Source organism: Diadema antillarum, unplaced genomic scaffold (genome assembly GCF_040938485.1).
Source record: "Diadema antillarum isolate AM-2024a unplaced genomic scaffold, OU_Dant_1.0 scf00000069, whole genome shotgun sequence".
NCBI lineage: Eukaryota > Metazoa > Echinodermata > Echinoidea > Diadematoida > Diadematidae > Diadema > Diadema antillarum.
This window is the reverse complement of record NW_027270958.1, coordinates 3042726-3068349: the sequence shown is the minus strand read 5'-3', so window position 1 is coordinate 3068349 and position 25624 is coordinate 3042726. Positions and strand designations below refer to the sequence as shown.

Genomic DNA, 25624 nt, shown 5'->3' with positions numbered 1-25624 from the left:
AAAAGAAAAAAATAATGATAATAAAATAAAATAAAAAAGTGTGAGGACTTTTTTTCTGCTTGTCAGCTGATTAGGCACAGTCATGTGTTAATTGTGACATAATTAGGCCTACATGACAATTTAACATAATTTTAAACCGCTTCAGGCACAATCCAATTATTGACGCTGATGGTCACACTACCACTCTCCAACTTCTAATGCATTCAATTCAATTCAATTCATTTATATTCTTTCTTTCTTTCTTTTTTTTTCTTCAACAACTTAACACAACACAAAATACATCAGGAATTATACCATTAATGCATCGACTGTGCAAAGGATAAAAGGATAGATAACAGATAAAGATAGGCCTAATACAAAGCTATTTTCCAGTTGAGAAAAATTATAGGCCTATCTTTCTAAGATTGATAGTATAAGCTACAAGATAGAACTTTATATATTTTAAAAATCCATGACCTATCCACACATATACGATATTCTATAGGATTTCGAGAGATTAAACTGAGTGTTAAATGGTGCAATCCTCTGGTCATCAGTGATATCGAGTGCAATTGAATTATATTTTTTCCTTCTATATAACCCATGCCACATCAAAATGGTAGAGTGTCGGATAGGCTTGTTCTTCCTATAAGACAGTGTTCTGCAAGGGCCATATCGTCTTGCCTTTTCATATTTGTGCGAACATGGAATAGTCACACTTTGACTCTAAAGGGATGGTATAAATTGGTGGAGATGAGCTTGTGATGGGCTTCGCAGGGCCGATGCCACGTGTTTAAAAGTGGGGGGGGGGGCAGTTTATATTTCTGGTGCCGCTTCCGGGTTTTATCAGCTGCAAGCAAAAAAAAAAAAAAAATCGCTCTGATACAATTTGTGAAAAGCTTAACCACATTCAATTTTTCCTGGCGCCTTTTCCGGGTGACAAAGTGCCCCCGCGCCGGCCCTGTAACTTTTTGCGAGATAGGGCCTACCAAGAAACCAAGCTTATAGACAGAGCATATTCTAAGAGGAATTCAATGTTTATATGAAGGAAATCGGTTTTTGGAATGGCCGAAACATCCAAAACAAACAAATAAAAGTAAATCTCTACATTTTGGATATATATATCTCAGCCATCCAATTTTCATCAAATAAACGTTGAATTCATCTCGGAATTAGCTACATATGCTCTGTCATATTACATAAGAAGTTTTTCAATTCCTCACCAAAATAAAAAAAGGAAAAAAATTAAGTTAGGTCTCAACCAAAATTATGATCCTTTAAGTGTTTCCAAGTTATATCTCTCTCCTGGTCGCTCTCCCTCTCTGATTGTCCGTATCTAGATAAATTACTACGTAGCCCTATTCTCTATCTATGTATGTATGTATGTATAATGTATCTATCTATCTATTTATCTATCTATCTATCTATCTATCTATCTATCTATCTATCTATCTATTTTTATCCATATGTGAATCATGTCTTTCTAAACCATCAAGCATCAATGACATATTTGTCAGTCTATCTCTGATCAGGGAGGTGATTTGTCTCACCTCCCTGCTCTGATCATAGGTTTTTATAGTCTATTTTCTGGTTCCAGCAGTACACATGGATTGACGAAAAGAAGAGATTGTAATGCATTATTAGCGCCAAAAGAAGAAACAAAATTAATGGTTGCAATACATTTTGAGAGGAAAAAAATAGAGGAAAGGAAAATGCAAAACGACGACGTTTTGATACAGACGGGACGGAATTCCACCACTCTTATACTCAGTATATAGAGCCCCAGCCCTTCGACATACTAGTAGCCCAAACTTTTCTGTTCTTTATGTATCCGATCTAAACCTCAAACCCTTTGACGGGCTGACGGGCTTTGAGCGGTGGGTCACGTGAAACAACTCCGATAGCATTTGACCCGGACATAAAACCGAGCGCTTGGTAGGAACAGTGATAAAGAAACTGGAGACGATGACCGAGACATGATCGATAAAACTTGAAATTGATTGTCAAGAGGTATATTTTTTCATATTTTTGTTGATTATGTATAAAGTGTGTTATTGCACCGTGTGATTATGTTTTTGGTGGATTATTCGTCATGATCTGGCGCAGTATGCATAGTGTTGGATGTGTAAGGTTTTCTGCGGTGTTCTAGCTATCTAGGGATACTGTACTAAAAGGAGCGCGCGCGCGGGGCGGGGATCGGGAGGAGCTCGGAGTTGGATGAATCGGGATCGCTCCCGTCTCTCGGCTCCCTGCCTGTCAGGCTGACTGTCAACAAGCTAAGATGTGTTTGTGGAGAATTTGGGCTCCTTCGGAGCGGAGGGTTTAAAAGTTTCACCTTATATTAATAAAGTGAAGAGAAGAGCCATGAAACGCCAATGGTTTCTGGTGTGTTCAGTCGGGCATATGCATTCCTTAATTGTCTGTTCACTGCACTGCACTGTGTGAGCTGTGTAAAGTTAAGTTTAAACTTGCAGAAGTTGCACCCTAACGTTACAAATGAATATTAAAATTTACGGTACTAATAAAAACAGGTAACACGAAAAACAGCCTAACCATGCTAGCTAACTGGGGTTAGAATCTAGATTAGTGAGATAGTGTCTATGACAGCCATCGAACAAGATCAGGTCTTTGTTTCAGTTTCAGTGTACCGTAGTTTTGGGTAAACTCGGCCTAGCGGGTAAAGTCGGCCCCCAGCGCGTGCAGTACAAGGTTAGTTGTACTGACACTGTGCGCGCTGGGGGCCGACTTTACCCGCTAGGCCAAGTTTACCCATAACTATGGTAGGTCCCTACCCTACCAACATATTTGTGATATTTGTGCTTGTTAGTGGGTGCAAGTCGGCCTATATAAAATGCCTCGCGTAAACTCGGCCCCTTGCAATGGGGTCATGACTGCTACATGAGGGGCAAGTTTACCCACTAGTAGTAGTAGGCCGAGATTACCCACATAGAAACATATTGTAGTACTGCCTGCTTGCGCTTGCATGCATGCAGGACAAAATGGTGAAATGGGCCCCACTGTGGACCGACCGCAGCCACGCAGGGTGCATGCATTCATGCATTATTAGCAAGAAAGTTGGGGTAACTATACACGGCCCAGTCGCTGTACGTAGCACAGAATATTAACCCACAGCGTCTGGTTGGGCTAAAGTTGGGGTAGTGTAGGGTTGTATCTATGGTAAAATTTGTCAGACGTTGAAGTCTTTCTGAGGATAAAAGGAAGAAAGAAAAGAAAAATCAGAAAGATCATAAAAAGGAAAGAAAAGAATGAAGGATAAAGATGCTATGCTGAGGTACGGTAATTGGCCCCACTACTGCATCATTCATGCATTAATTAAAGCAAAAGATTCAACCTCTCGTGCCCAAGGTTCAACCATGCGCAAAAGCATTACATGCAGCATGTGGTCGAATTTTGAACGGCATTTTGGTCGATCTAATCATGGGCAGCTTACTTTATAGCCAGTTGGTCACTGTGTAACTAAATTAACCTGCTGAAGACTAGTCCCGAGTATACTCATGCAGATGTTGATGGGAAATGCATGTTTATATGGCAAAATGCTGCACTATTTTAACACTTTTTTAGAAAGATTTCTTGATGTTCCCTGTTGATGTTTAACATAACGCTTTACCCAACCTGTGTTAATGTTGGCTTTTATGCGCGAGGATGCATGGATGTGGATGCAAACACACACATATGGCAAGCTGTGGAGCAAATAGGGGTGGGGACAAAATTTTTGCCACCTCTTACATATATGCTATGTGCATGTGTAGTACAAGATACAAATTGTTTTAGTTTTAGATTTTATTTGCCTGAAGTTCAACCAAAAAGAAAAAGTGCAAATCCCTTAGATCTATCCGTAGTCCCTGGCTTACAGCACATTTGCACTTGTAGTAAATTGGGATCAAGCACAGTTTTACCACGCAAGCTGTGAATGAGCAAATGACATCAGCCCAGAGGAGGCATTTGAGATGACGTGTTTCTGTAAATTATTTCACCGACATTTACTGTGGACCTGTGGCTTGCACACAATTTCAGTCAGTGTAGATCCAGATGTGTTTCATGAATTTAAGAGTGTTGATTCTTTATTATCCAATCAAATCCGCAGCAAGCAGCCAGTCACTATGGCGACCAAGAGGACTATTGGTGAGACCAATTCCCCTTCAGATGGCGCCTCCACTAGTAAGGAGGAACCTGCTGCGAAGAAGATCCATGTAGAGCCATACAGCATTGGAGCCATCTACTCACAGGTAAGATTGCCTTCATTTCACCACTTAGTCTTCTAAGGTACATTACAGGTCATCAGTGAGGTGTACCAACGTACTGCATGTGCAGAGTGGATTGTGGCGTGCCAGTGCTCCAGAACATCTAAATACACATTTTTTTCAAATAGAACATCCACAAATCCACTGTGCTCTACTGCTTATTGGACGAATCCTTTGTGTGTATTTGTGTGTCATATATTGCTAAGTTCTCAAATCCACTGATGTGGATGTCTTTCCTAAACGTGTAGGTGTACTTGAAACATACTTGGTGTAGAGCGTACAAAGTGATGGAAATGATGCAAGTCCAGGCAGTTGCAGAAAATAGATGCGGAAAACTTATAAGAGGATGCTGTAAAAGAAAAAGAAATAATGACAAAAATCTGGAAGTTCTTCAGGACTAATGTTAGAAGCTATGTATGTATGTGTATGTGTATGTATATAATGACAGAAAGATGTCTCTTAGCAATGTTAGATACTGTGACTCTCTTTGCTCTACCATGGCATCAGGGGTTTGCTGATACATTCAACGTGTATTTCTTTCTACTTTATACCACCTTTCTTTCCACAGGAGGAGATGGACATCAAAGTGTTGAGATTTCAGAACAAAAAATTAGTTGAACGCTTGGAGTCACGGAATGGAGTAGAAAATGACCTTAGGGGGCGTATAGAGCGGCTCCAACAAAGACAGAACACAGATGAATACGTTCTTGGATTGATGAATCAATATTGGACACAGGTATGATTGTCCTTGTGCAAAATAAGGTCCTGTATGTTTTATAGTCCTAATAGAAATTATGATTTTAAATGTGCTACAAGTTTGCTGATGTGACCAAGTGGAGGAATCTTTTAACTCTCAGTAAACTTTCACTGCCTAACATGAGAAAAAGAAAAGGAAAAAACCAGAGTGGTAGCTATCAGACAACTCCTGCCTACAAAACTCTTCTTTTTTTATGTCTATGTTCAAAGACACAGTTTGCAGTCTGGGATGTGTTGTGTCACATTATCTGCCATAATTTTCTTTTCTTTTCTTTTCTTTTTTTTTCAAATGGAAGTCTTTACACTCAAAGATGTTAGGCATAGATGATTATTCCTTGTACGGTACAGACTTTTGGCTGCTGCAATTTTTTTAATGTACCATAAATATGCAGTTTCATTAGCATGACCCGAGTCACTTTATCTGCATGTGTGGAAAAAGTCTTTTACATTTTCCTCACTTTATGTCTTGATTACAGCTGGAAGAAGACTTGAAGATTCTCCTGACACGCTTTGTTGTTCCTGAGCCGGAGGTGAAGCCAGCTATTGTGAGCTTTCCTCCCATAGTTAGCTTTCCTCCAATCAAACCTGACCCAGAACCCTCACCTGAGATCAAGACTGAACCATCCATTAAACAGGAGCCTGATGTGAAAAGTGAAGGGACAGAGGTCAAAGTTGAACCACCAGAGGTCAAGACTGAGAGTCAGACCGATGCTCGGATTGAAGGTTCCGATGACTCACAGGAGAAGATGGATGTTGATTCAGACAGCAAGGATGGAATTAAGGAAGAAAAGAAAGGTAATCCTGGAGATTATATTTTCATCCTGAAATGTTATGGTTACCCAGCATCATTTCCTTCAAATATGGCATTTAAACAAAGGGATTGTATAGTTTGGGTTGAGACCTAATTTCAGGGGTGGTATTCTGAGGTCGTACATTGTAATTAAGTATGTGATTAACTTTGTAATTAAGTCGAGAAGTTAATAGACCCTTAATCATGGGCAGAATCGGTATTCTGAGGACGTAATTAAGGTATGATTAAGTCCCCTATAATTGTCTTAGGTTCCTCCCATCCAATTGTTATTCCATCCAATCAGATCCATTGTTAGAAGCCAAAATGATGATCACGCGCGCTGAATGCGCGCTCCTCCACACACCCCCTGTAATTACAACGCAAGAGCTCCGTGCGCACACTTCGGTCTTTGATTACAACCCTTCACCTACGCACGCGAAGAGCTCACATAAAATGACAAAATTCCCTGAAGATCGCCTACACTTCTTTTTTTCTCTGAATTCTATGGATACCATGACAACAAGACTCAACCACTCCTCGGTTACCGAAGACGGTAAGCATCGTTGTGGGCGAGAAAAAGCTCTGTAATGCGTGATATCAGAGTAGTTAATGACACTCTTTGGTATCATTGAGTTTTCCGTTAACTTTCATACTTAATTACACACTCAGAATACCAATTTGTAATTAACTCTGTGATTAAGTCCTCTCAGAGGTGTACGCGCATTGATACGCGCAAGCGCGCAAGACTTTCCCACCAAAACGCTTGTTGTCGTGGTAGTTAATAAACCCCCTACTTAATTAAGCTCTCAGAATACCAATTTGGTAATTAAGTGCTAATCAGACACTTAATAAGCCCTCAGAATACGGCCCCAGGTTTCTAACATTTTTTGGTGAGATAATGCATGTAATGAGAAACCTCTTATGAAATATGAAAGAGCATGTAATTCCATGAGGAATTCAACGTTTATTTGATGAAAATTGGTTTTGAAATGGCTGAGATATCCAAAACAGAGCGATTCTAATAAGTGTGGGACCCACACTTTATCATGATCGCTTTGTTTTACTTTGTTTTTGGATGTTTCCGTCATTCCAAACCCGATTTTCATCATATAAACTTTGAATTCCTCTTAAAATGGTATGCTCTGTACTATTTCATAAGTGTTTTCTTGGTATCTCGAAAAAGTTAAAAGCCCAATTCTCATCTCCACCAATACTGTAACATCCCTTTAAACAAGGTCGTCACGTTCTCAAATTTGAAGTGTTAATTGTTAGTGTATTTATCAATTTTTCACAGAGCAGTTTGTGAGAGAAATGCTTAAAAGGTGTAAACATTGTTTAAAGTTCTAAACTAGCAGCTTTGCAAACCTATTCAAGCACTTCCTATTTTCTTCTTCTTTTTGATCAAGTGTTGAGGCTAGTCATTTTGTAGGAAGGCAAAAGATGTCTAATATACCTATTGAGGAGTAAATATGAAATGAGAACTCGTCACATAGAAAACAATCTTTGAATATTACAAGCAATGTATAAAAGTGAAAATAAGCAATATTTGGTAATTTATGAGGACATTTCAGCAGTTTTATGCTTTGTGCACAAAAGAAAGTTTACATATATGTATTCCTGAATCTTAACTTCAGAAATAACTGTCTATTCTTTTATGATGTCATTAAGTACAGTGAATAGAATTATGAGCAAAGTAGCTGTGTAAAAGATTTTAGAAAATTGTCAACACTTTCAAACGCTGGGTACATTACATCTTACATTGTGATGTCACATCGGATGACAAAGCTCTATTTCACTCGACATAAAGTACGTCGACTAAGGCAAGCAACAAGCATTCTAGTGGCTGAAACACTGGTTCCATTTTGGTCAAATAATCATTGATTTAGTGCTACATTGTACATAAATTATAATTTCATTGTTCATTTTTAAATGATTTCCTCCAATTAGTACAGTTCCCTGTAGTATGCAGTTGTCAGACTAGATTTCAAAATTTTTGTCTTGCATGGTTGTTCAAGTCTTACATGACAGTCACTAGCTGTCACTTGATATTTCTTAACATGGCACCAGCCAGTCTTTATTTTTCTTGTCATAGTTGATGAAGAAGCTGCTTGGGAAAAAGTGTCATCATTGAAATATTTGATTTGTTAACTCAATTCTAATCAATGCTCTGTGTTTTTCTGTCCTGACATGCTAAATCTTGGTCTAACCTGTTAATTTCTATCCGTGAATTCCTATTTAGCATCTGTGCCAGTATCAGCATATAGAAAATCAGTGTGAATTAGAAGGATGATATTCAGAGTCTTGTGTAATGACCTCTTGTGATAGCCAGGGGAAAGCTACTTTGTATGTTTGATAACATAAAAAAGTCATTGTGCACAGCATGTAGTCAATAAAGAATTGTGTATGCTTTTTCTTTGCGTTTTTCAGCCAATGAAGAAATCACATCATTCCTAGCCATGATGTCAAGTTGTGATCAGAATGAGATTGACATCCGACTGGAGGAGAGATGCAAGTTTTCCAAGGAGGCTGTCTCCAGGCTCCTTAAGTCATTTGAAGATCTCAAGAGCAAACAGGAAACATTTGTTAAAAACATGGAAAGCACAGGTCAGTCTTGTCCTATCGTTTGGTAGAGATGACAGAATGTGTGGTTTTGATGATTTGAATGACAGCTGAAGTTGAATAATGTTATTTATATGAATAGCATATGTGAAATGAAGTGCTGTCATAAAAATTGTACATTGGAGATATAACCAAAGAATGACAAATAAGAAAAGTGGAATTTCCTCAGAAAAAGAGAGATTTCAGTAAATGAGATCACATAACATCTTTGTGAACTTGGCCTTGTTCAGCAACGACCACGATAGAATCTTTGGCCTTATTATCAGATCTTCTCGAAATGACTGAGGTAAAAGTGAAGAATTGTGTGAGGTGAGCTACATTGTAGCAAACACATTTTCTCCTGGGCACATTGTGCCCATTGTGCACACACATATTGTGCCCCCCCCCCCCCCCCCCCCCTGGTTATTTATAGGGTTAACATACGTCAGTGACAAGTCAAGAAAATCTGCACTATTTTTTTTTTAAAGGAGAATTTTGTGAAATTCTCTTTTTATATTTTCTTTACATCATTCTTTACATATATTCGACAACATACACTGTAGTAGTCTTCTCATCCAGCCGTGACTGCACAGATACTTGGAAAAATTCACAAAACTTTTGAATGGATTGTCCGATTTTCCCCAATCTTTCACTAATATGTTGTACTAATATGTCTGCATTCACTCAATCCATATGTATAATAATGAAGGTGGACTTGTCCTTCTAGGTCTGGCAAGCAGCTTCATGAATATTACTCTGGTCTCTTGTATGGAATATACACATAATAGACCTTGTAAAGCAATAAGTACACAGATACTATTAGAGCCATTGTATGTACAGATTATGAAATACTCTTGAAACAAGAAGTATCATTTATGTCTTTTAATTGGATTTGAAGTCAATTTTTTTTCATAAATGTTTTACTTTCCCTCTCCTCTCATGCTTTCATTTCACTGTATGTTGTGTTTGATTTGTAATGTTCATGTTCTCAATCCTAAAAAGGAGTTGTTTGACTACAAACCTAACTTTGATGTCTTGTGGTATTACAGAGTTGCTGAAATAATTTTAAATACATGGTGTATTTTGTGCACTTCTTGGTTAAAAGCAGATGCAGAGCAGGGGCTGAAGAGCATTAATGATGACCTCTATGCTGAGAACAAAAGGCTCAAGGATGTGATAGAGTCAGTCCAGACTCAGCATCAAGAATCCACCATGAAGGTTTGTTTCCAATTCTACAGTGCTGCAGACCATGTACCCTATTTTGTACTTGACATAGGATTAAATTGAAATGTATATGATTTAACTTGTCACACATTCCGCACTGTCCAGACTGTGCTCATAAGTTTGAAAGGCAATAGTCAGTGTTAGACATGCAATAATGACTGAAGGAAGCTGTAATAAAAGGTCTTCACTATGTCAGCCGAATGCATGGCATTGATAAACACAAGAATTAAAGAAGTTTTGAAAATGTTTCTCTTTTTTTATCAGGGAGAATGCAATAATTTCTTCATTCAGAAGAATAGTTTGTAGATCTTATGAATGTTGACTTTACTTTTTGTTATTAAAGTTTAAAAAAATATGAAAACATATCACATAATGTGGCACCATAAGTATCATGGAAAAGAGCAGATTTGAAGTTCAAAGAATTCTCCAGAATTCTGGAAGATGTTTGACTCACAGAAACAGAACATAAAATCCTTGTGTATTTTGTTGACTGCAGTACACAGGGTACAGTGATAAGTTGGTGTCAATGGAGACCAAGCTAGCCGAGGCTCACAACATGATTGATGATTTAGAGTATGACCTAAATCAGGCCAAGCAACGTGGCTTCAAGCTAGAACTCCTTCTAGAAGAAAGCTACACCAAGCTAAAGACAGCCACATTCATTGGTGGCTCAGGGGATGGATCAGGTGGACTTGCATCTAAACAGGTCAGTCAGAATATTTACAGCTTCATTCATTTTTATGCCTCCGCCACGAAGTGGTGCCGGAGGCATTATGTTTTCGGGTTGTCCGTCCGTCCGTCCGTCCGTCCGTCCTTCCGTCTGTCCGTCCGTCCGTCCGTCTTTCCGTCCGTCCGTCCTTCCATCCGTCCGTAATGAATTTTGTGGACAAGGTAACTATCAAAACCTTTTGAGGTATCCTAATGAAACTTGGCATGTATGTGTATTAGGGGGTGAAGTTGTGCCTATCAACTTTTGGGTGCACATGCTCAAGGTCAAAGGTCAAAAGGTCAAGGTCAAATGCTTAAAATTGCACTATTTCCCCCATATCTATGCAATGCCTGAAGATATTTTCTTGAAACTTAGTGCATACATGTATTACTCAATTAAGATTCTTTGGTGAAAGTTTGGGGTAATGAGGTCAAAAGGTCAAAGGTCAAAAGGTCAAGCAAAATGTTAAAATTTCACTTTTTTCTCTGTATCTTGGAAATTGTTCAAAGTATCTTTATGGAACAGAGTATACATGCATGTACTGACTGGCAGTAGTTAGCTAGGGAATTTGGGGTTCATGGGGTCAAAGGTCAGGGGTCAAAGGTCAAGGGCAATACTTCGAAATTTTACTATTTTCCTTATATTTATGCAATGCCAGCAGGATTATTTTTTTTAAACTTAATGTATGCATGTATATTACCCACTAGAGATTCTCTGGGATTTTTTTTTTTGCCAAGAAGGTCAAAGGTCAAAAGGTCAAAGATCAAGTGAAAGTGCTGAACTTGCTACTTTCTCCATATCGGAAGCGGCTCAAGTAATCTATTAAACTTAGTACATATTTATGTATGTTCTGCCTGACAGTGATTCTCTTATGAATCAAAGGCCAGATGAAAATGGTAACAATTTACTGTTCAATACAGAAATTGCACTTTTTCTCCGTACCTTGAAAATTACTCAAGTGCGTAAACTTATGAAAGGGTCAAAGTCGAAGTTAAAGTACATGCTCTCCTATTCATCCAATTAAACATAGGTCAAGGAAGGTAAACATTCGATACATTTGTGACAAACATGTCATTTTAATATTTTACCAATTTTTTGAAAATGTAATCACACATTGTCCACATGTACTATAGACCTATTAGGAGAATCATTCATTATGGCGGAGGCATACCAGTCGCCATAGCGACATTTCTAGTTTAGTACTGTCATAGTTACTCTACTAACCTCTCATACACCTTTGATCTGTAGTGGCTAGAATGCTTTGTCACTCTTGTAGCATTTTGTGTGGCCACAATGATGCAAACGCTGTACAGACATACACAAGATCTAAATGTCTTGGGCTGTATACTATGATAACAAGTTTCAAGTTTTTCAAGTTCGATTCATGTCACATGCTAAGATTTTAGTAATGGTGGGCAGGTGTAGGACATAACATTGCATGTACACAAAAGTACAAAGAAGAGAATGAAAAGGAAAAACGCATGTGTGTAAGAGAATGTACAAAAGCTGACGAGGCGTGGGAGGCCAATTCCCCAACAGGGTTAGGTTTTAATGTAAAGTGCATGCAAAGACCAGAGAGATGGGGGGGGGGGGGGGGAGAGACACCCAAATATATGTAGATTGTGTAATTGTAGCAATATTAGTAGAACATATCAGTGATGTTTGAAGACAATCAAACAATCTATTCATACATTATGAATTTTTAAGGCGTTGATGCTGCCATCGCTGGATAAGAAGACTACAACAGTTTTTATGTCATTGCAGGGCCCCGTCTTATAAAGCCTTCAAATCAATCACAAGTCCCCAAATCAATCGCAACTTGCATTGAAGCTCACATGAAACTTGTGATTGATTTCTATCACAAGTCTTTATAAGACAGGCCCCAGGACAACGATATTGAGAGAATTCAAGAAAATTCCATTTTTTATGGAAAATACACATTCCCTTGACTTGTTAGGGACATACATTGTGGGTAATATTATTACCCCTGATTTCTAAAAGAGGTACAGTCAAGTGCTTTATCATTATGCTAAAAAAAAAAAGAATAGAATGTGTCAAATTCTCTGACTTTATCATACCAGTGCCTTTTCCTAGCTCACATTTTCTCATTGTTTGAGGAATTATGACCCTTTTTGATTTGAAAAGCAAATCTTTTTCTACTATCATTCTTCTTTGACTGTCCAGTATTGTTTTAGTTTCTGATCTACGTGGCCATTTTTTTTTTTTCTGAACAAACATGTAGAACAGTTCATTTTAGGATTTAAAGTTCATCATCTTTCTCTGTCTCTTCTGCCAGCTTCTCATATATGAGTGGTATACAATGGACCATACAGTCTATACACACATGCACACATTGATTTGTTATTGGTTCAGTGACATTGTGAGCATCAGCCATATCAGCAGGTGTGTGCCCTCACATATATCACATTCAAACTGTACTTTAGTAATTGGAGCATCACTTTTTATCTTGGTCCTTACAGCTACAGAGCATAGTGAATGACCTACAGGAGAACAAAGAGTTAGCCACCAGCCGTCTGGATGATCTTGAAAAACTTCAGGAGAAGTATCAAGATGTGGTCAAAGATCTGGAACAGTCCAAAATGGATGTAAGCACACTACTAATGCTGCAGTCATCATCTCTAGGATGATATAAGGGTGGAAGGTTGTGGGTGGAGTAGTGAAAAATAGATACAAGGAAAAAAGCATGGAGCCATACTGTGGTAAAATATATTAGACATGTTAATTTTCATACATGATACTGTAAAATACTTCCTTTTCTGACAAATGTATAATGTGGATTGTAAGCATGTAACTATTCACAAAAAGCCAGTACTGGATAGATCTTCACAAAACAAATGAACACTCAGGATCTTTTGTGTTCTCTCACATCATATCATTGCCAGTAATTTCTGATACAAACATCAGCAATATTGCATGTGGAATTTTGTTTTAGAAATTCTTATGCTTGGGACAAGTTCATTTCAGAACTCCTAGTTCATGTTATACTTTGTTATTCTGTTGCAGGGCCCCCTAGAATAACAGTGTATAAACCACTGATGGGGCTACCCTGGGTGCAGAAAAGTGAATAAATAAAAATGAAATGGTTTATTAGATCATTTTTGCTTCACATGAATATTACAGTTCATGATTATAACTGTGATACTCTTACAGCTAAAGCTACTGCCAGAGCATGTGATCAAGGAGACAGCGACGTACAAGTGCCTGCAGTCACAGTTCTCTGTTCTCTACAAGGAGGCTCAAGAAATGAAGTCTCAGGCAGAGGATGGCAGGACTTTACTGCAGCAGACTAAGAACACTCACCTGAGACAGATTGAACAGATGGAGGTAGAAGACTTCAATCTCTAGAGTCTTGAACCATTACTTTTTCCCTTCAGTTGTATTCCCCCCGAGAACATTTTGAATTGTATCTTTGACAGTATGTTTGTGAGATGACTCATTGATAAGGACATGTATCCTGCATATTATGTCATCTTTAAGCCTCCAAAGGTGTTTCTAATGTCAGTTTGCTCATTCGTTTGATATGAATTCTGAAATAATTTATAAAATATGCAGATTAAATATGCCTTATATAGAAGACTATTTGAGTAACTGTACTGTAAGTCTCAATATGGTATAATCTCATTGAATTATGTGGAAATATGGCTCCAAAACTTGTCTACGGGCACCTTCAGGACCTGTCGAAACTTTTTTTTCTGAGGCAGAGATGAATTTTGTTTCAAATCTTATAGTCCCCCAGCAGTCACATAAGTTCTAATATATGAAAAATGTTCTGTTTGACTTTGTGCATCTCTAGAGTGATGAACTTGCCTGTCAGAAGAAGCTACGCACGGAGGTCATGCAGCTGGAAGACAATCTAGCACAGGTCCAAAAGGAATATGAGATGCTGAGGATAGAGTTTGAACAGAACTTGGCAGCCAATGAACAAGCAGGTAAGAAATCTTGATTAGAACTGCATCAAAAGCAAGCCAAGGTAGTGCTTACAGTGCAGACATAAGGATGTGGAGAAATTAGAGAGGTGTCGCTGGCTAATCTAAAGGAATCATTGTTGCAAAAGTGAGTTTATCAATTATAGAAGTGGACATGATTATTGACTGGAGGAAAAGTAGACAGACTGGAGTCTTTGGAGCTGTGTTGGTGATGTCACTGAAGTTGAAGGCTTCTGTATAATCAGAATTGACCAAATCTTACAAAGGCACAACTTGATACCAAATGTAATTCCTTAGAATTCTATACCATTCCTGTCATGCAGTTTGATGTACTTTTAACAAACACCTTTGTACTCTGCATCATCAGTATGTATCATTGTTCTGCTTCTCTATTTTAAGGACCCATCAATCGTGAACTGCGCCATCTTGTGTCCAGTTACCAAAGTCACAACTCACAGCTGAAGGGAGAAATAAGCCGCTACAGGAGGAAACTCAAAGAAGCTCAAGTGGAAATAGCCAAAGTAAGTCTCGTCAATTGTTCGAGGAATTCAGTGATGATAAGCCGCAGAAAAGTTCACCAAGAACGAATCCACAAAGACAAGTATTTTGTGTACATGATTTTCTTAAACACCCTTTCTATCCCTTGTGTTTTGAGTGCAGCTGAAAACAGAAGTGGAGAAGCATGCCCAGGGCTGCAGTGGGCTTGGAAGCAATGGAGGGTCTTCTGCGTCAGCTGCATCTTCCAGTGGGAGTGGCAGCAGTGGTGGTAATGGCAGAGAGAGTAGCTCAGAGCACCAGAAAGAGGGTGGGCATGAGAAGGATCAGCCAGCCAAGCGTGAGGACCACACACACCATCATCATGCACACCATGGGGAAGAAAGGAAGGATAAAGAACGGGGGAAGGAGGATCGTGGGAAAGACATCAAGAATGAGTCTGACCTGGTCAAGGAGCTGAGGGCACAGCTAAAGTGAGCTCACAATATCTCTTCTGACTTTCAGTCATATTTAGGAATCTACTTGCATAAAAGAGGTACTGAAAAACCAGAATGTTACGTGCATTTTAATTTTTTTGCGAATTTGCCAGAGCCAAGATTCGCGAAATTAAAATGCACTCGAAAGTTCTGGCTTACACTGTAAACATTGAATGCCAGCGGTAATTTGTGAAATTTCATGACGTGCAAAAGGCCTTCAGCTCCAATTTGCAATAATTTCATCCCGTGAAAATATTTTGCTTTTTCAGTATTTTGTAGTGAGTCAGTCCTTTTTCGTTGTTGTTGTTTTGTTTTTTTATCATTATGTATTGTTCAATCAGGATGTGTTTTTACCTATGTGAAGGAAGCAGGAGTTTTAGTGATCATGTGTGTTGGTGTGTCTGTTTGCAAAATAACTCAAAAAGTTGTGAACGGTTTTGAATGAAACTTGCATAAAAAGTTGATAAGGACACAGGGAACAGATAATTCAATTTGGGTACTGATCTGGGGATCTATTTTTTTTTTTTTTTTTTTTTTTTAAAGGATTTTTTATCTTTTTACAGATAGGGTCAATGAACTTGTGAGTTCAAGCTGCGTGTAATTGAGGTTTGCTTAAGCGCTCTAAAGTGCATGCTCTGCTCTGGCAAGGCACTGCACAGCTAGAAGCTGATGACGTAAACAAAAGACTTCTATACTGGGAAATTGCATTTGTGTACGTGTATGGGTGGAAATTAGATGTTGGCTTGGTGGAGGTTTGCGCTCTCCGAGTGCTTTTCTAGTTAGTAAAGTGAACTACATGATGTCGGTTTTGAAAATGCTTTTTTTTTGGGGGGGGGAGGGGATGAGTTAGAAGGGAGAGGACAAATTTAGCCATCAGTATTGACTGAATACTAAGACCTATGAGTATTGAGTGACTACAGATAATGAGGGCATACAATGTAAATAGAGGGTAGTTTAGATCAAATATGATATGACGGGATTCCAGTAGCAACTTTCCCTTATCCGGGTAAACCATTTACAATGATCTAACGATAGCTCTTTTCGACAGTAAAAGCCTTGACTGTTGAGTTTCTTTTCTTCTCTTTTTTATTTTGTTGCAGGAAAGCTCAGGAAGGACAGAAAGAGCTAAAGCTGCTGCTCGATATGTACAAAGGTCTGCAGAAAGAGCAGAGAGATAAGGCACAGGTAAGTGTGTTCATGCAGTATACGTAGCTTTTGATACAGGGGCTTGTTTATACAGGTTAAGAAACAATTTGTCATGCATGAATGATTTGTGTTCTTTGTCATAATCAAGTCAGCAAGTTACATTCTTGCTACGTTGGACTGCATACAGCAAAGACTTCTCCCCACTTTCCGCACACATTCTCCTTGATATGTGGGCTTTTATTAACAAATGCTTGTGGCAATATCTAGTGAAATTATTAAATACAGCCAAATATCTTGAATTACTTCTGTTTAGCTAGCAGATTTCACAAGGATGTATCATGGCACAGCTGGATTTTTTTTTTCTTATGGTTATCCAAACTGAGATTACCCAGTACCTGCCTTAGTAAGAATAATTCTGTAATACACTCGTTTTCATAAGTCTAAATGGTAAGAAGCACTTTTAGTCCTGCACACATCATATGATAAGAATATTAACATGAAAGAAAATATAAACTATGTTGTACACATGGAGAGATTGTTCGAGTATATACTGTGATTTGTAAAGATAGCAATTCATGAGTACAAGATAGAAGATAAATTATCCATCAGTGACTTGATAACAGAAAGTGTGCCCTCTCTGGCCAGATTATGTCCAATGAGCGCAAGGCCAGGATGGAGATCGATGACCTCCAGAAAAGGATACGACACCTAGAGGAGAGAGAGAGACTAGAGAGCAGAAAGATGACAGATGAGGATGCTTTGAGGAAGATTCGGGCCCTGGAAGAAGGCATTCACCAATTACAGAAGAAACTTGCTGAGAAGAAACAGGTGAGAGATGCTCTAACATTTACTGAATGTTTGTGAAGAGGGAGAGTTTTTTAGATGGCAGTCAAAAACAGATATCTATGATTTATTCACACCAATTTAAGTCAAAAGCTTAACCCTAAAAGGGCTGGGGGGGGCGGAATCCGCCCCCTCGACGTTTCGCGCTATAATTCTGTAACGCGAGAAGGCCTCGTCGCGAGGCTTCTTGACTTTCTTCGTTCAAGTCTGAGCATAGCCAAAAAAGCCCGGCCCCTTTAGGGTTAAGAGGCACTGAAGCCACTTACACACCTCTTTGATAGGTTAACCTCAAGGGAAGGTTAATGGAGGTTTTACTCCTAGTCTTAATTCAAGCTTGGAATTCTATGAAAGCCTAGAAAATTCAGTGCTGTTGGTTTATAACTGCAGTATAAAGCTCATTTGCAAATTACATTCTGATACTAAAGATCACTACAAAGTCTTATTATGGTGTAGCATGTCTCCTGCATATTTTGTTCAATATAAAAAGTGAATTGCAAAGCTGGTGAGTTTAAATGTTGTATGCACTATTGAGTAATATTTGCTGCAGATAGCTGTGAGCTGATTTGTAACAGTATATGACAAATAAACTGACTCAGTGGAGCTGCTATTGAGACTACAGATTAAAATTCCTTGCCACATATATTTGATGATTGCTATTTACTGTTGTCAAACAGATGGCAAAGTGAATTTTGTAAAAAAGTCATCAGAGTTAAAAGTCAAGTGAAATGTCAGTAAATAAATTCATTACATGTCAGTCATGAAGCCATGGCAACTGATGTTGGTATTGATGTGGTCCTGTCAGGAGGAGGAGGCTCTACTGTCTGAGATGGATGTCACAGGTCAAGCTTTTGAGGACATGCAGGAGATGAACACTCGCCTCCTTCAGCAGCTCAGAGAGAAGGATGACGCCAACTTCAAACTCATGTCTGAAGTGAGTACAAAGAGGACACACATTCACATGGATTTGTGCCACACTTAGGAAGAAAAAGATTAGTCTATCACTGTCTGCACTGTATACTCTCTCACAAATTAAAGCAGGGATGTATATACACCATCTCCCTCCTCTGGTGTAAACAGTTTCCATTAATTTCAACAAGTTTCTGTTAGAAACAGTAAAACAGCTGTAAGCCTGTAGTTCAGCTTTGACTTGGCTTCCTTGTCCTGCTGGCGAGTAAAATGCTTAAGTATTGCAAACATGAAATCATCACAAAAAGAATGCGTTCAAGTATTTTACCAACCTCATTGTTGTAGTGATAGACAAGAAAGATTGATTAGCCATTCTCGGTCATAAATTGGGTAAACAAGGTTAACTTTTGATAAATCTTTCATTTCATTATAAATGATACTCTGTTCCAGGATGATGTGATGTAATGTTGCTTCGTAAGTGATCTTCACCACTTGTTATGTGTATTGAATTTTACCTTCAAACTCGTATGTACAGAGGATTAAGTCCAACCAGATTCACAAACTACTGAGAGAAGAGAAGGATGTGTTGGCTGACCAGGTGGGGACGCTTCAGACCCAGGTGGATGCCCAGAATCAGGTGGTACGGAAACTGGAGGAGAAGGAGAGAATCTTACAGAGCACCCTGAGTACTGTGGAGAAGGAGTTGACTCTTCGTCAGCAGGCCATGGAGATGCACAAACGAAAGGTAGCTACCCTGTAGAAAGCCTTGTACATGATGGCAGAATTTATCTATGCTATGTGTCCATTTATATGAGTATAATCACAGGACATGTGCAAAGCATTGTGGCATCCTTATGTGAGGACTAATACGTCCTCAAACTGAAATGCTGTATAGCCTGTAGAGTGAGTGAGAAAGAATGCTGTGTGCCAGGGACAGGGGTGAATGATGTCTGGTATACTGTATAAGCTGTTATTTTCGCGAGGGTTTAATTTTCGCGAATTTCGCGAATCACAGTTTGATCGCGAATTTAGCAACACGCGAAAATGTCTCTATGCGTCCTGTTAATAGTGCATTAACGTAAGCGTCGGCGTCAATTCGCGAAAACAACATCTCGCGAAAATGTCTATGGCCTCGTCATTCGCGAAAATATCTGTATGCGAAAATAACAGCGTACACAGTATTCATGTACCAGATTCAGTCATTCAAGAGACAGTAAGATATTTACTATCCATCATAATTCCAAACACACAGCATTGTTATGATTCACAACACAATTGGTAGATATTATATTAGATTAATTCAAAGAATGATTTTATTATATTGAATGATTTCAAAGGATAATTATTTTTTTCAGTACTAAATTCTAGTTATTTTTATCATGATCCCTTCCTTTCTTCTTTGGTTGGCATACTCAGGCCATCGATGTATCCCAGCAAGCTGCGGATCTTAAACTCAAACTTGACAAGATTGACGGGACAACAGAGGCACTTCAGAAGTTGGTCAAGGAGAAATCCACAGCCGTGGAGGCAGAAAACCACAAGTTCAGGAGAGCGCAGGTATCTCATGCACTTTTACATGTGTTCTTCATTGTATGTTATGATGATGGTTATGATTAGGGTGCAGTCCTGTAGACCTAAGATACATCTGAGGAGCATTACATTGTATATATATTTAGATTCCATCTCTCTTGATTGAATCACCATCATGACAATTGTCAAGCTGGTTGCTCATATTCTTAGATTGTCTGTGTATCAGTGCCTATCTGGACTTTGCCAACATACATGATTATTGCCTAGCATAGCATTTCATGTGTGATGACTGTGATAATCTGAGAAAAGGAGCCCTGTGAGTGAACTCCCTTTCTCCAGAGGGTCTTTCTCACATAACAAGTATGCGGACATGAAATATTAAAAAGTATGTGTATTAATTGATTTATTAATTATTCAAGCAAGCAAAAACATGTTATATATATTACACAAAAGTTCAGATGATGGTATGACTTCTCAAAGAAACCATTTTGTTGATTGCATTGCTGAAATGAGATCAATTCTCTCAGTACGTAGTGATGACTGCATCAGGGCTTTACCATTATTCCTCACTTAGTGTCCTGCCTGAGACTGTGCGTGTGGGGCAAATTTTTGTTTGCAATTTTTGTCAACATTTTCACCTCTATTTTCATGGTCGAGAGCCTATTCGCTTTATAATTTATAAAAATAAAGCCACAAAAATTTCTGCATATATAGGTAGTATTAAAATGAAGTTTAATCAAATACACCTCACACTCTCTCTCTTTCTTTCTTTTGTCTATGTAGGAAGAGTGTGTGAGTCTGAAGAGGAAAGTAGAAAGATACAAACGGATGGAGCTTGCTAGCAGTGCTGATGAAGTTCTGGCTGAAGAGGTTCGAACATTAAAGGTAAGCATTAATCTCTTCACACTTTGGTATACTGGTACCCTGCATCAGGCTGTAAGTATGTTTGTAAATGTTCGGCAAACTTGTCCAAGAACTAAACCTCAATCTAGCCAACAGTCTGAATTTGGTAACATAAATTTCCCTAACACTGACCTGCAGGCCTTAACTCTTTATGTGCCATGGTGGAAACCCCCTGTGTGCCATTATTCTGAGACACCAACGCTGTTATGCTTTGAGAAAACATTCTGTTTTTGAAATCGATGTAATTTTTATACATTTCTGTTAAAACCTGGACATGTAGTGGGCAAAGTTGTAGAGAAAATGCCAAAATGACAAATCTATGATTGTTTTTCTTTCAAATGACCAGTAGCAACATGACTGTAAATGCATGACATTTGCACACAAAATAGTGACAGAAACTTAGAATTTACATGCAAATTTAGTAGGGAACACTGCTTGCTGGTCAATCATTACATAAAGTGCAAGCTACATGTGAGAGGAACAGAATCGTGACAAATACTTTCATTGTACTTTGGCATTTGGCGATTTATTGATCGGTTTGGGCAGGTTTGAGCGTTTGAGCAGACTATGCGAAGTTGGCACGCTGTCCACTGAGTCGGACGTGCGAACGTGGCACATAAAGAGTTGAATTCCATTTGATTTAGGCCATGGTCGTTTTGGCCCTGACTCGCAGATATTCAAAGGAAGCATCAGGGCCATGTAGGGGGCATCAAGGCCAAAATTCATTTACCTAAAAATAATGTTTTGACTTTTACCGACATTGACGTGATTGACGTTTCTTTGCCTGGCAACAAAAGTTACTGATGTTGTTTTATTATGTGATAATGTACATGAAGCGCATTGATATATACTTAATGAAAATAGTTGAGAAATGTAAATACAACATTTCAGATCACATCCCAGAAGAAAAGCACATTTATGCCATTATGTAGATCTATGCAAAGGTGACTAAAATTTATGTTTTTGCCGTCTAACTTTAATATCAGTATCATGACCAGTAATGGCCTTGAACTCTTCAGTTTAGAGGGGCATTACGGCCATTGGCCTCATGGCCTCAGTGTGATTCGAGCGCTGCTGACCACCCTTGTGAGGGAATAGTGTGAATACGTTCATTTAGAGCTGAATAGACGCAAGCATTGAATGATATACTCTAAATACCTTGTACTCTTCTACTGTTCCAGGAGCAATTGACATGTCCGTGCTGCAAGAAAGGTCGCAAGGATGTTGTGCTTACTAAGTGCTTCCACGTCTTCTGCTTCACCTGTATCAAGACTCGCTATGAAACACGGCAACGGAAGTGCCCCAAGTGTAATGCTGGCTTTGGTGCCAATGACTACCATAGGATATGGCTAGACTGAGGCTCTGAGGAGATATCTGTGAAGGCAAATTGTCTCGTGTCTGTCCTCAATTTATTAATGATGGAAGTTGGATTGTCAGTGTGTGACATATATGAGGACATAATCATGCAGGATTTGAGACATGGAGAAGAATGATGGACTTGTATTGATGTGGATATATTGGTTTATGGGTTGAAGGATCAGAGCAACTTTGAATATTGGGATTTATGAATTGGCCACTCAAAAGTGAAGCTGTTTACTCTTGTGTTTGGAAAACCTGTAGATATACAGGGGTTTTGTGCATCTTTTATTGATTAGGTTGATGGTAGAGAAAGAAAATGTTAAGATTTGTCATGGGTTTACAAGAAAGATAATCATGAGTGTCAAGTGTTAGTGTAAGATCTGAGAGTTGAAGGTGGCAAGAGACATTAAGATAGTACACATTGTTTTGTTACTCTTTTTGCGGCACAACTTGTCATAAGTTGATAAAAGCAAGCATAGTTTTAAACATTGATGGAAGATTGTGATGCGCTTTTATTACTCTTCATAGTAAACCAAATTCCTCTAAGATTGTGTTGTACGCAAAAGCAATGTGTAGTGCTGCATTCTGTCTGGGGTTATCTTGTATTGGCAATGGTTTAGAATATCCATAACTTCTGTTGTTTCACTGGAATCAGTGTGAACAACAGCAACCAAGAAACACATTGCTACTAAAGAGATAGTATGTTACATCCGCATTGGTTCTAGCAGGATTCCTAGAGTCTACTGCGAAGGCTCAGGACTTCAGACATTCAGTCAAGTTACTGAGCTGTTATGAACAGTGCAGTCACAACTTAATTGTCAGAATGTTTTCTTGTCATGTACAACCCACACAGGAAGATTGTTGTAGAGAAGGATGTACAGATGTAAGGAAAATTTTTCTTCCAAACTATGACTGTCCTGGCACCAGCAGTATGTAGTGTCCCAATGCTCCTGTCAATGGTCTGTGTATGTAGGCTATGGAGTGTTATATGTATTCCTTCTTGAAACCTACTGTGAATACTTGTAAGTCTAAACATTGATGTGTATATATATAATTATTCAAACTGTAAATAACTTCTGACATGAGGCATACATTTCTTCCTGTTGAAATGGAACTTGTTACTCTCATTGCCCTTGCTTGTCAAGAGATTCAACATTGCAGACCATCAGTGATGCATGTAAATTTCTGCAAAGGGAACTGTGGACATTGATAGATTTCATCAACTAGAACTCTCCAAGAGTGGTCAATTGTAGGAGATATCACCCTGCCACTTTATTCCAGGCCTACCTGTTGTACCAATACTCTCAGTTCTCACAGTCCCCCAATGTACTACTTACTGTTTTCACCAGATGTATGGATATGAATGCATTTCCTTCCTTCCACTCTGTCAGCACTGAAGTGTTTCTACTACATCTTTTCCTATATGTCAGTCTTTCTAGAAATACAATTATGTAGATTATGCATGGTTCATCATTACTGTATAGTCAAGGAAACTGTCAGTGCTGTATGCTGTAAAGTCCATCCTTAGCACCAGAATATACAAGTGGACATTTCAGAACATATATCCTAGCCAAGTACACGGTATCATAGTGTATGTTAGGATGTCATTTGGACAGGTTTGCCTTGCTCCATAGTACAGTCGTTCTATTTCACTTGCAGAAACACTCGATTCACTTTTCAAGCTGTAAGAAAGTGGGTTTTCACCAAAATCACCAGTGAATAGATTCACGAGATACATATTTGATGTTAATGTGACATTGTGGATGTTGTTATACCCCAGTTTTAGTGTGACCAATATTGTTGTTTCAAGTCAGAAGTATGTCCGCAGTTTTGTTGTGAAATAACAGCTGATGAACATTGTGGCCAAAATCCAACTCTGGTTATTTGTGTGAAATGATGTATTTCTTTATGAGTGTCGAGTGCACAGCACAGGAGTTGCTTGTTCATCCATCCTTTGGTGTGTGGTTAGTGAGTAATATGTCAAGTGTCCGTGAAGTTTCCTCTTTTGAACATTAGTTCCACTTACAGTATATGATGATGATGATAAACCAGAGTGAGACAAAAAAAATATTTCATTCAGGTTAGCATAAAGAAAGGGACTATGCTTTGAAACTTCAATTTTCAATATCAAATACATAAAATTATTTGATATACAGACCGGTTTATATATTCCGTATACTATGTCCAACATCAAACATTCAACATGCTTTGACGGTTTATCACAATTAACGGAAAGGTTTAGGTAGTACACTGCCAGCATTACATCTGTGTACCAAGTTTTTCTAATCTACAAAGTACATGTAGGCCTACACTCTGTATTTGCCACAAACATACGCTAACAAGACAACTCTTGTGATCATTTCAGTTCTTCTGGTGTTTATATACATGTATTTATGTAGCAACTTGTGGGAGTCTGTGTTTATGAGACTTCCTCGTAACAAGAAAATTCTTGAGTTCCAAGTATCTCGTTACAAGGGTTCACCTGCATTTTATAGGGGACTATAAAATTAAGTTTTAAAAAATACAGTGTACACCGTATAACTTATGTACATTTACTTCAAATTATTCCTTGACTATATTGGTCTCTGACTTTGACCTCGTGACTATTGCAATACCACACAGAAGCATGATGTCACACACACACACACACACACCAGTGAATACACGTACTAGAACACTATACTACGTACACTCAAACCCCTTTGTAACAAGCTTTGATAATATTTATTGAGATTTTTCTGGTATGGATGCTCTAACAAGCATGTCTATGATACTACAGTGCACTCTTGTTATAACGAACACGGTTATAACGAAATTCCAGTTACAATGAAGTAAAAATTCAGGTTGTAACATTATCTGTTCTATGTATTTTGGTTGTTTGTTTGTTCAGTTATAATGAAATTTCAATACAATGTATAACAAAAGAAAACTGCCGGTCCCGACTCCCGAGGACTCTATTATAATGGGAGTCCACTGTACCTTACATAGTCAACCTTGCATAAGTCAAATCTATTTGAACTGAAGAAATAGCTTAGACTTGGAGAAAATTTGACTGATGAGAGGTTAAAATCTACATGATTACTACATGTATGAAGGTAATTTTACTGGTAAGCCGTCATCACTTTGCCTACTTGTTTTTGTTTTGAGATAAAAAAATGAGGGTAAAGTGCTTAACTTTACAAACTACATATCTACAATGTCTATGAACATGCTTGGAGGATTCACAACCAAATAGCACATCTTGTACACTTTCACAAAAATATGGCACACACAGCACCTCATTACTCACAAAGCAGAGATAACACTCCATGTGTGCAGTGTTAGCAAGGTCTGTGTCTGTGGCATGCAATATTCAGCGAACTAATGTACAGTGTATTTATCAAGGTACGCAAGGAATTCATACCTGGTAGGTGTGGCATATTCTTTGGTTATTAGCCGTAAGTGAGAATCCATGAAGCTTGTCATTTGAAATGAGTACAATGTTTTTTTTTTTCACTTTTCCAGCATTATGAAAGAGCACTTGACTTTCCACTTCAGAAAATGGGGAATAATGTCACAGTAACATTAGTTACGTCAGTAACAATTCAAAAGGAATGTATGCTTTTCATGTAAATGTCATTTTTGTGGAATTCTCTTCATTTTTTATTTTCTTTTTATAGTTTTCCATACATGATGATACAAACATGTAGATGTCTTTCCAT

General features: G+C 38.4%; 1 protein-coding gene across 1 annotated transcript; it reads left to right on the top strand.

The window, feature by feature from the left end:
• Window positions 1-1896: 1896 nt before the first annotated feature.
• LOC139716756 (E3 ubiquitin-protein ligase BRE1B-like) lies at window positions 1897-23797 on the top strand. The gene is made up of 19 exons (XM_071628290.1): window positions 1897-1989; window positions 4085-4226; window positions 4810-4977; window positions 5474-5792; window positions 8215-8391; window positions 9494-9603; window positions 10106-10315; window positions 12799-12924; window positions 13490-13663; window positions 14133-14268; window positions 14665-14786; window positions 14926-15233; window positions 16337-16421; window positions 17028-17210; window positions 18028-18156; window positions 18667-18876; window positions 19548-19688; window positions 20445-20546; window positions 21746-23797. Exons 2-19 carry the CDS (start codon window positions 4101-4103, stop codon window positions 21920-21922), a joined length of 3003 nt encoding a protein of 1000 aa, XP_071484391.1. The 5' UTR covers window positions 1897-1989; window positions 4085-4100; the 3' UTR covers window positions 21923-23797.
• Window positions 23798-25624: the final 1827 nt, after the last annotated feature.

Bases quoted from the DNA above. Each gene is read 5' to 3' on its own strand.
- LOC139716756 (XM_071628290.1), top strand. From the start codon at position 4,101: ATGGCGACCAAGAGGACTATTGGTGAGACCAATTCCCCTTCAGATGGC. The intron at 10,316-12,798 runs GTCAGTCAGAAT...TGGTCCTTACAG, and splicing joins GTGGACTTGCATCTAAACAG to CTACAGAGCATAGTGAATGA. The intron at 16,422-17,027 runs GTAAGTGTGTTC...CTCTCTGGCCAG, and splicing joins AGCAGAGAGATAAGGCACAG to ATTATGTCCAATGAGCGCAA.